The sequence below is a fragment of the Rhinatrema bivittatum genome, chromosome 3 (assembly GCF_901001135.1).
Source record: "Rhinatrema bivittatum chromosome 3, aRhiBiv1.1, whole genome shotgun sequence".
Lineage (NCBI taxonomy): Eukaryota > Metazoa > Chordata > Amphibia > Gymnophiona > Rhinatrematidae > Rhinatrema > Rhinatrema bivittatum.
The window spans coordinates 422,170,747-422,183,579 of record NC_042617.1 but is presented as its reverse complement, the minus strand read 5'-3'; the positions used below and the strand labels follow the sequence as shown (position 1 = coordinate 422,183,579).

General features: G+C 40.0%; 1 protein-coding gene across 1 annotated transcript in view; it reads right to left on the bottom strand.

Annotated features, from left to right (window-relative positions):
* CSMD1 (CUB and Sushi multiple domains 1) overlaps positions 1-12,833 on the bottom strand; it is a 4,035,193-nt gene that overhangs the window by 2,171,297 nt on the left and 1,851,063 nt on the right. The window contains 1 exon segment of the mRNA XM_029596871.1: positions 8,257-8,369. Within this exon segment, the coding sequence (XP_029452731.1) occupies positions 8,257-8,369 (113 nt within the window).

The window sequence follows — 12,833 nt, the reverse complement described above, 5'->3', positions numbered from 1 at the left end:
GGTCACTTCATGAACATGTAGAAACGATTAGTGTGTTCAATGTAAAAAATGTCAAAGATAGTCTATTCTTGCTGACTTCATGCACAGAAACCCAAAAATGCATTGGCTAAATAGTATGTGCATGAGACTTACTGAAGGCATGAAAATAGTGAGAACACATTTAATTGAGCATGCTCAGTTCTCTTTTCCTCTAGGTTCCTCCTTCTGACTTTCAAGGGATATACTACTAAACCAGGCACATAGGGTTGCTTGTCAGTGAAGAGGGTTAAACAAGACAGCAGCCCCTGGAGAAGAAGTCCATAATCTGCTATTAATCAATAGGGAATAGTCCCTGCTTGTTGCCGGTATTAGTAGCATGGGATCTATTTAATGTTTGGGTACTTGCCAGGTACATGTGACTTAGATTGGGCACTGTTGGAAACAGGATGCTGGGCTTGATGGACCCTTGGTCTGACCCAGTATGGCATGTTCTTATGTTCTTATGTTAGAACACTCCAGGTCAGGATGTCAAAGGAGAATGGAGAGATCCAGGAGAAAAGAAACTGACAAGACTGTAGTTTTAAAGCCATCTGTTCTCTGTATCAGTAGAGATTTTCAAAGGACAGTGTAAACCGATATGATTAGAGACAGAAGAGAGCCCAGAGGGAAACTCAGGGAGGAATCTGGCCACTCTGATTAAAAAATGCATTGGTATTTGACCATTCCACCCTCTACCACCAGCCAGTATTGTAAGCCCCACAATGCCTGTGCCACATAGTCTGCTGCTGTCTCACAGCTCAAAGACATATGTTTCGCACTCAAACCAAAGCAATTGGTTAGCTGAAAAATATTTTTTAGTCTCATACTGCTTCAGTCTCAAGTCTGTAAGATGAACAGTGGCCTTTAGCTGCACTAACAATGTCACTGACAACAAAGACCTTCTGTGTCTGGGAACTTACTGTGAAGTATGGAGTAATGCTTGAAGTCTCCGTGATTTGTCAAGTTGTTTTATTTTGAGAAGGTCAATTGTGATATGAATATGTGTATGTTTACAAATTTATGCAAAAGTTGATAGCACTGTATTGTTTTTAACAAATAGAAGTGGAGTTAGATGTATTCATCCCCTGTGGCCTATGGTTGCAGATATACAAGGTCATCTCCTGTCCATATTTTTATTTTTCAAGCCCTCTGTTTCCATTTTGCTCAGTCCTTTCAAGAGTATACTCAGTTTAGCAAGATCACATTATTCAACTTGTGCTCACTCAATAACATGCTCATATTAGAAGGCTAATACCAGGTTCTAGCAGCTATTAAATAACTAGTTTGTGAGCTCTCACTAAATAGTTTGCAGGGAAAACATGCAAATCTATTTCGTGCAAGTTTACTAATCTCTAATTTGCATATGATGTTACTTGATTTGCAAGCATGGGCTTGCAAATTTTTGCATGTTCATACTAACCCCTTTAGCATGCACAGTCAGGCCTTCTTGCATAGCCTACTAATTTTAGTACGCAAGAGAGGGCCTTAAGATAATTGCTAATGTTTATTGCATAGGCTTCATAATGTTTTGGACTGTCAAATAAATTGCTTGAATTTCTACATATCCTGAAGGATAATGAGCTGAATTTAAAGTTTATGTAGTAATATGATAAAATAAAATTAACTTTTTAGATTTGTGTGCTTGTTTTCTTATTATACAGACCAAACTGCATTGAAAAGAGACAGCTACAAATTACTTAATTTATGCTTACAGGTCAATTTAAAATTTTACATTAACATTAATAAACATGCAGATGACTGCACTATTCACCAATCATTTGCCTTGGGTGAAAATGAAAATGAAAATTATTTCCTGCAGGTGAAATCTATTTGATTGTGCTTACATTAAAACTGAATGCAGTTGAATATTTAACAAATACAAAGGGAGGATAATGAGCTAATTTCCCCTATTCACTTACACGTTAAATATGTAGAAAACAATTTGCATTGCCTGCTCCATACCTTTAGAGTCCTGCTTCTGACACTACACCTTCTAGATGCTGCTGCCATTCTGTCTTGCTACCGTGCCCTTAATGCTACACCTCACTGGTGCTGCTGTCACTTTGTCTTGCCACCCTGCTCCTGATGCTATACATTGGGAGGGGGAGGGGAGGTTGTTCTGCCTTGTTGCCTTGCTCCTGATAAGATCCCTTGAGGGTTTTGATGCTTCTGTGTTCTTTCCCACTTGGATCCTAACCTGGCTCTTCAACCCTGTTTCTTTCTTTGTTATACTGGGGTGTATTATAGGGGTGTGCATTCGTTTTGAACTTATATGTAAAATGCTACTTATTTTATTTTTTAACTTAAAAAAGTGATGAGGCGAAAACGATCGGATTTCCAACTTAATCAACATAGCTATGTTGAATACGTTGGAAATCGCGATCGTTGATCCTAAATAAAAATTTAAACCCCTCACCCTCCTTAATCCCCCCCAAGACTTACCAAAACTCCCTGGTGGTCCAGCGGGGAGTCAGGAAGCCATTATTCTATTCCTTTGCGAGGAGCACGTGACGCGGCCGTCATGTGGTCCACCGCGGTTCCGCTCCCGGACCCCTCGTTGGACACAAACGGAACTTTTGGCCAGCTTGGGGAGGTCAGGAGGCCCCCCCAAGCTGGCCAAAAGTTCCGTTTGTGTCCAACAAGGGGTCCGGGAGCGGAACCGCGGTGGACCACGTGACGGTCGCGTCACTCCGATGTGACGCGGACATCACGTGCTCCTTGCAAAGGAATAGAGGAATGGCTTCCTGACTCCCCGCTGGACCACCAGGGAATTTTGGTAAGTCTTGGGGGGGGATTAAGGAGGGTGGGTTTAAATTTTTATTTAGGGAACCGGTGCACGTATGGACATAGACTCAACTTATGGAATTCTCCATATGTCCATATTGACCGAAATTGACCCCCCTTTTCGACTTATGGACTTATGAACATAAACCTTTTGTCTGCACATCCCTAGTGTATTATCCCTAAAATAAAATGTAAAAAAAAAAAAACAAAAGAAAAATTACAAGCTCTACTCCAACCCCAACTCTCTTCTGATTCTTCACTTTGTTATTTTGTTGTACCCTTGTAAGATCCCAGCCTAGTTTTCTCACCATGCTTCTCTCTTGTTTATACTGGGGTGTTTTATCCCCAGAAAATAATATTTAAAAAGAAAAAAAAAAATTACAAGTTTTTCATTTCACCCCTCCTCTGTCCTAGCTATAAGCCATGCTGTCTAGATCTGCCATTGTTACTGCCCAGCCTGATCTTGGCTCTCTCATGGTACCTTGGAGGACCCCTGCCACTACAGGTACCATTTTACTACTTTACAGCGGCTTGGGGTATTCATGTCACTGTTTATTTATTTTTTATTTATGTATTTATTTTTAAATACTGACATTCGATCTGAGATATCACATCGGTTTACATTCAGGTACTGTAGGCATTTCCCTATACCCAGAGGGCTTACGCTGCCTTTACTGCTCTTTTGATGCCTTGGGTTGTTCATATAATTATTGTTCATTCCTTTTCCCACTACTCATGTCTTGGAGTTTTTGATGTCTACGTGCTCTGTGGCATATAATACATGTTATACCTTGGGAATTCTGATGCCACTATGCTGTATTTAATACCCCACATTCTATGCTTTGGGGATATTAATGCCTCTCTGCATTTTTGATAGCCCACACTGTAATGCCTCTGTGCTGTTTGCCATACAATAAATACTTCACCTTGGAAGTTTTGAGCATCTGTGCTGTTTTTCATTCAATACACATTACCTCTTGGGGGTTTTGATATTTCATTGCAATTTGTGATACCCCACACTAGGGATGTGCAGAGGGATGGCATACGTTGCATTCGGTATTCGTCGGGGGGGGGGGGGGGCGGCAGATATGTTGCATTTGGCAGTGGGGGCCCCCGATACGTTCATGTGTTCATTCTTATTCATTTCCTGGCTAAAATTGAATTAACTACAACCCCCACCCTCCTGACCCCCTCAAGACTTACCAAAACTTCCTGGTGGTCCAGCAGGGGGTCCAGGAGCCATCTCTTGCACTCACGCCGTTGGCTGCCGGTATTCAAAATGGCACTGATAGCCTTTGACCTTACTATGTCACAGGGGCTTCCGGTGCCGGTCCTCCTGATGTACCACCAGGGAGTTTTGGTAAGTCTTGGGGTGGTCAGGAGGGTGGGGGGTTTGTTTAAATTCACTCCTTTAGATGGCCGTATAATTCGGTGAAGATTCATTGTATTCATGAGGAACCGCGATACGTTTCGCTTCCCCACAAATACAACGAATATGGCCCTATACGTTGTGGATTACCAATACGTTGGAAATGAATGCACACCCCTACCCCACACTCTATGCCTCGGATGATTTAATACCTCTGTGTTATTTTAGATATCCCATACTCTATGTCTTGGCAGTTTTGATGCCTCTCTGCTATTTACAATTCAATAAATGCTATGCTTTGGAGGTTACATGCTGTTGTGATACCCAAACTCTGTACCTTGAGGATTTTACTGACTCTGTGCTGTTTGCAATACCTCAAACCTGGGGGATATTGCTGCCACTCTCTTTTTATTTCACTATCTGCTGAAGTCTATTTTTCTAATCTGTAGCTACTATTGGCTTCAGAGATAGATTGCAGTGAACACCAGCTTGAGCCTTGCCTACTTTTTTTTTCTGTCTCAGAGTTTCTGTGTGTATACATACATAGTTTGTGTGAGACACTTTTGCACATACTGTAAGAGTTGCTAGGTATACTATTGTACTATATAGCCAGCCAGTAGACAGTGTATGCTACTGCTAAGTAGGGATGTGAATCGTTTTTTGACGATTTAAAATATCGTCCGATATATTTTAAATCGTCAAAAATCGTTAGGGCCACGATACAATACCAATTCCCCCGATTTATCGTTAAAAAATCGTAAATCGGGGGAAGGGGGAGGGCAGGAAAACCGGCACACTAAAACCCCCTAAAACCCACCCCCGACCCTTTAAATTAAATCCCCCACCCTCCCGAACCCCCCCAAATGCTTTAAATTACCTGAGGATCCAGCGGTGGTCTGGAACGGCGGCGGTCCGGAACGGCCCCCTCAATTGAATCCTTTTGTCTTCAGCCAGCGCCATTTTGCAAAATGGCCGCCGCAAAATGGCGGCGGCCATAGACAAAAACGATTCGATGCAGGAGGTCATTCTGGACCCCCGCTGGACTTTTGGCAAGTCTTGTGGGGGTCAGGAGGCCCCCCAAGCTGGCCAAAAGTTTCTGGGAGTCCAGCGGGGTTCAGGAAGCGATTTCTTGCCACGAATCGTTTTCCGTACGGAAAATGGTGCCGGCAGGAGATCGACTGCAGGAGGTCATTCAGCGGGGACCGCCGCTGAACGACCTATGTAATTGGTGCCCACATGTACCATGACAGCTGGCTCCTCCACAAAGGAGCAGGAAGAAACTTCTTGTCCCCCAAAATAACATTCTAGTTGACAAGAAGATGATGATTAACTGGAGATGTCTTAATCTAATTTGTCATTAAAATAGATTTTTGGCCCAAATATACAATAATTAACAAAGCCATTAAAATATATATTTTCATTGGGAACAGCATAGATATCTCAATAATGGGTTGATTCTAAAAGTGTTGCTTGCGCAAAAATGTTCAAATATGCACGTAAGCAGGCCTCGCACAAGCAACACACATTTTAAGAAGCTGTGAAGTACACACGTACATACCCATGTGTGCTTCAAGAAGAAGGGGCAGAAAAGGGTGCAGGAAATAGGTGGAGCATGGGCATTAGGGGGCAGGGCCAAAACTTACAAGCCTAAGAGGGCATTTTAAAAAACTGACCATGACGCGCTTTGGCTTGTTATCTGCATAGTTTTACTTATGGTCCTGATGAGGAGCATGTCTGGAATCTTGAGTTTTAGGGCATTTAGCACAGCATGAGAGTTTGGGGTCAATTGGGGGGCTTGCAGGATGAAGATCCAGAGGAGTCTTGAAGACCTTGATATGAAATGGTCAAACTGGTGAACTACTTTGAAAATGTGTTTTTTCCCTTGCGCGAAAATGTTTTAAAATCCCCCTATATGCATCATAAAAGCCATTAAAGCCCTAGCCAAAATACATGTGGGAGAGGAACTTTAAATGATGTGCATGTACTTGTGAGCACAATTTAAAATTGCAGTGTCTCCCTCTGCTCGCATGCCAATACATGTGTTTATGAGCGTATGTGCACTCCTTTTAAAATTACCCTGCCATGTTCTAAACTCCAATCACAGATATGCTCCAAGGATCAATTCATCATAATAGATTTGTAACATTTGCAGTACTCCTGAAGCCCTGAAAATTGATTATATTTACTATCACCTTTAGAGGGAAGTTTATTTCAATTCAGACTTTTCTACATTTTATACAAATGTAAATTCTAAATATAGACTAACAAAACAAGCTTGCACATATATGGCACATTAGATTAATATAACATACTCTATCCAATTATCCTGTTGTGATTTTATTTAAACTTCTGGTTTACTCCTTACTTTCTACCTTTTTCAGACTGGACCTGTTATGCCGCTACTTTTATCAATCTAGTAACTGCTATGCTTTCCAATATGTTATACCCTGCCTTGGATGAACTCCTAATTCAAAAAGAGAGTAATAAATGCAAATAATTAAATCCACGCTTGAGGATGAGAAGGAGAAATCTCCAGTGTATCACTTGGCAGTCAATGTATTGACACTGGAGAATCAACTTCGCACAAGTTAGATAACCATAATCCCCTGGACGTTCAGTGAAAGAAGCCTGGTCATTTGCATGATAGCTGCAAATAAGTCAGTAAATTATGAAAATCACATGAACATAGTGTGAGTTTCCCGTATTTGATCATAATACTCTCTCAGAGGCTTCTTGAGGCCGATATTCAAAAGTCATTTAAACAGATATTAAATAGCTTCTTTGGATAAATTCTAGCTGGATAAGTAGGGGTCATTCCTGCAGCAAGTAGTAGACATTCTGGGGAGAAGTGGAGTTAGCCAGATAGGTTAAAAGGCTAACTTGGATATTCAAAGTTTGCCAGTTAAACAATCCAGCTAATTCTGGCCACGCTATAGGGCTGACCTAAAGGTAGCCAGATATACCTATCTAGCTAACTTTGGGCCTCATTTTCTAAAGTATCGCAGGACTGCGATACTTTAGGTAATGAGGGGCGGGGGCCGAAATGGGGGGCGGGCCTGCACTAGCCGGCAGCAATCGCACCACCGCGGTTTGCCATATCGACCTCAAGATATTTAATGTGCATTAATGTTATTAATACATCTAAGTAAATGCTTGCATACTTTCCTTTTGAAAATGGGGTATCTAGACAGGGAATTTGAATACTGCCCCTAATGGTAATAGGAATAAACAAAATATTAATTTCAGATAATGAAAGTAGTTTGCAGTTTAAGGCTAGTTTAAATGCTATATGTTATTAATACAAAAATGTACATTTGAAAATACTATTATCTTTAAAACCTGTTTTTTTGTGTGTTTCTCTATAGTGGGGAGAGAAAACTACTATAATTTCTTTTTTAGGGGTCCCTGCTCTCCTTTTACTTTTAGCTCAGTCAGAATGAGGGTGGGGATTCTGGTTCCAAGACTTTTCATTTACAACTACCTGGGGATATTCCTTCAATTTTAATAAACTTTCCTCCCACTGTTCCTAGTTTAGTTATTACAACAACAGCCATGAGCTTGGGAACCATGTTGAAGGGCTGTATCATATGTTCTAAATCTAGCAACCAGCCATCAGCCTTAATTGCTACCAGGGCTCCCTCCCACGGCCTATGGATGGTGCCTCCACAGCATTCCCAGCCCCCAAACCTAGCAAACCTGTACATGGTAGGCCCAATCCAGAATTGATCTAAGGACCCTTCACATGGCAACACATCAGTCCTATTGTGTCATGTGTTGATCTGGTTCTATTTTTCTTGAATGCACTTAAAATTGAAAACTCAGTTGATCAAAAGGATTCGCCTGTGTTTATGGAAAAAAAATCATTGCTGATCTGAACCTCTGCAGCAGCATTTTACCAAACTACCAAGGTGAGAAAAAGATTTGTATAAAGCTAATTTAGTTCTTGAGGCTTTTTTAGACTGTAAGTACTCTGTTCTGCTGGCATGATACCATAGAATTTTGTCACAGACAAAAGCATTTATGTACACACAAAAGAAAAGGATTAAAGGAGAAGCTCGGAACAGAATATATGACACATTTTTTACCTTGGAACTGGGCATTAAATCCTTTGCGTCTATGGTTGCTGTCAGATGTGAAATGGAGGCGCAGCCAGTTCTTGTTGCTGATGACAGGAGAAGGCAGATTCATTCCAGTCAACCTATAAAGTCAAATCATTCTTATTAGAACATCAATTTGTTTTAAACTAAAAGTTTATTGTTGGAGCATAAATTTAGGTACTGCATCGTTCTTTGCTACTGGACCCTAAATGAAGAAAAGAGAAAACTTAACAGGTTCAATGATTGTTCCAATTTTGTATCTATGGCAACCCTTTTCAAATATATCTTTTCATAAATCAGAAGGCAACAATATACAGTATATAAATCAAAATAGTAAAGGAAAACGATTTACAGGAGCTAATAATTTTCAGTAGTTACCAAAGTTCAAAACTTCTACGCTCTAGATATCTGTATTGGCAATGTCTATTCAAGAATTCATTTTGCAAAAACACCAGATGTGCAATTTATTTCTTAAACATGTAAAGTCACATCTTCAGTTACAAAATGTCAAAGAGTAAAAAAACTCATTGAGGCCTTGATTAAACTGCTGAGGGTTTAAGATTGCAGTACTTTTAAAACACTTTTGAACACAATTTTTCTCTGAGCAATTAAAATTATTCTTATATAGCTTTCTCAGGTGAAAGATGGTCAAACACAATCATGGTTATAATTCATTTCATAACTTGATAGAGGATAATTTTAAAACAATAGTGCATGCCCACATACATGGATTATATGGATGCACTCATGTATTTTAAATCATGGTGGCAACTGCATGTGCACAATATAAAATATGTATTTATTTATCCAAGAAAATATTTGCATATCTAAAAGATGCACAGCATGTAATGTTGGCTGGATAAGTTGTGGTTTAACACTTATCCTCTTCACTTACTTAGCCAGATAAGTAGAAGTTAAAGTAAAAAAGTTAAAGTAAAAGAGCTTTCTCCACAGCTGGGCCTAAACTCTGGAACTCTCTCCCATCAGAGCTCAGATCACTGCAATGCTCCACTACATTTAAAAAAAGACTCAAGACTTGGTTATTCAACCAAGCTTTCCCATAACATCAACCTGCGAAATATCCCTGCCAATATCCCCTCAGTGGTAACACGCTAGAGAACTATATAGATCTTCTCTAGAAATCACATGATCTTTGGCAGTCTATTATCTTTGGCAGTCTATTATCTTTGGCAGTCTATTATCTTCGGCAGTCTATTATCAAAACCCAACCTCTAGCCTATATTAGGCACCGCTCATGTTAATTATGTTATTACCCCCATATATCTTAATTATGTTATTACCCCCATATATCTTAATCCAAGTTAATTCGACCTGTTCATTGTAAGACATTTACTTGTCATTGTTGTTATTGTTTAAAATGTAAACCGAATTGATCAATAATTTTGTTATTGGAAAGTCGGTATAGAAAAATGCTAAATAAATAAATAAAATAAGTTTTTCACATGTATCTGGCTAAGTGGCAGCAAAGCTGTAACTTACCTATAGAAGTCAAAAATTATTCTGATAAATGGCACAAATCTGCTCTACGCATGTAGTTGTGCTCCTAATTTAAATCATTTACATGAGAAGATTTAACTCACATAGGGCCAAATTTTAAAAGCCCGGCGCATGCAAATACGGGGAGATTCACGCATGACTGGGCCATGCGCGCGCCGAGTGCATTTTAGAAACAGCCCGGACATGTGCATATCTCCAAATACACGTGGAAGTGCAGGGCTCAGTAAAGGGGGCAGGGCAAATTATCTCTATCATCACAAAATTAAATTATACACCACAGTAAAAAAAAAATAGTAAGGCTAAAATTTTGCAAAATCAATTATTACACTGAATTTAGTAGGTTTACTGTTTCCTAGTAAGAGACTGAACGTTTTCTCACAGTAGATAAAGTAGCTACATCTATGGCTTAATTCAAGTGCAGAGTTTTTAGACTGACATAATTACCCAGTGAAATTTGAAATGACCTTGCTAAGGTTACCATTGTTTATTGACTTCTTTTTTCCAGGGATGATAGTTGTGAATGGTGAATAATTTAGACCTTATAATTTAGCTTGAAATACTATGAACATGTTTTGAATTGGAAAATTAAGTTAGGGTACTATGACATTAACCACAAAAAAAGGCAATGGGAGAGAAAAGGTCACCTCATGTTTAATAGCAATATTTGGACACACAAAACCTTCTCATGCTACTTTTGCAGTGAATTTGCCATTACACATACTGTCATGAATACAAATGTTTAATATTATGTATCTGATGATGAGATAAATAGTTCTTCTGTGAAAGAACATATAAGTGGTACAATATGTTTCTTTTCCTATATAATTTCTTTGCTACATAAGATATGTAATGGATCAAATGGCCACATTACCATTAGTGGCCATAATGTAACTATCTTAGGCCTAGATTCATCATTTTGCCTGTAATATTTTCATTTCACAGCTTGTGAAGCGCCCAGACAGGCATTTCCACATTTTCGGCTGCTCCTGGAGGAGAGAGAGAGGGAGAGAGAGAGCATCAAGCTAGGGCTAGAGTCTCATCTTTGTGTCTCTTTCCTTACTCCAAATCACATCAAAGCTTCACTGATGTGTACTGTGCTGTTCATATCTCTGACTGTGCATGTAAAACTGCCCCCAAACCCTAGACCACCACCAAAACTTCACCTCAAGTTACTAATTTACCCTCCTATAGTGGTATAAATAGATGACAAATATGAGACCCTTATAAAGTCTCTTTCTCTCTCTTTCTCTCTCTTTCTCTCTCCCTCTCTCATGTTGAGGTAATTCCCTAAATACACCCCTTTTTTTTATCACAGGTCTTATTCATGCAAAATTTATCACATTTTAATGAATCTAGAGGTTAGTTGGCTGTATGCTCCCTCTTTCTATAAAAATAGTTTGCCAATGTAATTTTTTAATATTTCATTATGCATAAAATCTTTTGCCTGTTATTCCGTGCTTTCTGGGTCTTAGTCTGCCTTTGTTTTTTATGATATTTCTCGTAACTATCTGAAAGACAAATGAGGTTTTAAAATTATCTTTGTTACATTTTACTTATTTTATGCAGATAGATTTCAGTCATGGTCCAGGTATGTATGAGAGATGAGTATCAGAGTACACAGTAGCACAATTCATGAAATGCATTCTTCATTTATTAATTTTTCATAATTGTATTCCTTTAGAGTTTGCTTTTTTTCTGTAATATATGTACCTTGTCATCTTAATCTTAAAATGCATGCCTAGGAGCATCGTGTTGCGTCCGTCGGTCTCAGACGGCTTCGACCTCTGTGCCTCACCTTTCTTCCTTCTCTCTCCTCAAGCCTTGGGAAGATAGCTGCTGCCGCGTCTTCATGCCACTCTCTCCGGCGTCCCCGGAATGGCACGCATGCTACCCACATCTTTATCCACATTATGGCGGGAACCTCGGGGGCGTCCCCTCTGAGTGACATCACGACATCCGGGTATTTAGCCTGCCCTTCATTTGCTAACAAACCGAGTTAGCAAGGATTGAATTGGAATGCCTCTGGTCTAAACTGCTCTGCTGCTTCCTTGTTGCCGCAAGAAGCTCTCTCTCTGCCCTTCGGGGTATTCATCGCTAACCTGGGTACCCGCTCCTCAGGGGCCCTTATGCTCTCTTACAGGTACCTATCTGGGATATCGGGTACTGGCTCCTCGAGGGCCTACTCTTCTTACTCTGGTGCCTTACTGATCTACTTCTGCCTGCCAGGATCTTTATCAATACAGCTATCTACTTTAGTGAGTAACTAACCTTATCAGTCTGTCTCACCTTCAGCTTCAGCGCTTGGAGTCTGCATCCGGGACTCTCCTCTACGACCCTGTGCTGCCTACCATCTACTCGAGTGTGGGACTGGTCTCTTCTGCTGAGGACCCCTGGACTACTTCTACCAGGTTACCTCACTGTTGCTGCTCCCTGGGCAGAACCACCAAGCTGTATAATAAATAAAAATCCTCTGTGTCTGCGTGTATAGAGTCTAGAATAGTACTGCAGTTCCTCATGGGGCTTCTCCCCATGGGAGTGGCCATCACCGCTGTACCCAAGAATCCACTCCAACACGTCAAAACCATAACACATTGTAGGAATGATAAAAAGTAGTTGTACTAGTATTAGTAATAATAGTTGAAAGGCTCAATGTTATGTTTTCTCTCTAAATAACTGAGAATCTTCAAAGTGATATTGTTAATGCTATTTGAAAAAATGTTTTCCTCTATTGCTTAAAATGAACAAAAAAGCTACTTGTCAATCTTAACCCCTACTTTAAATCAAATGTGTGTTTTAGGCATTTTTTACAATGAAATAGGAAAACTTTACGATGGTGAGTTCAAAGCTGCCTCTGAAATGGTACTGAAGACCATCTCTTCAGCTTGAGTAAATGAAATTTGGCTTGCAGGGCCCTCATCTTATTTCTTCTTGACCTGATTTCAGAAGTCTCACTATTTGTGACAGGTCTTGAACACTCTTGTTGTTGTGTAAGATCACACTGAGTTAGTGGCAGAGTTTTTCCCAGGTTTTCTCTTTCTGGTTGGATT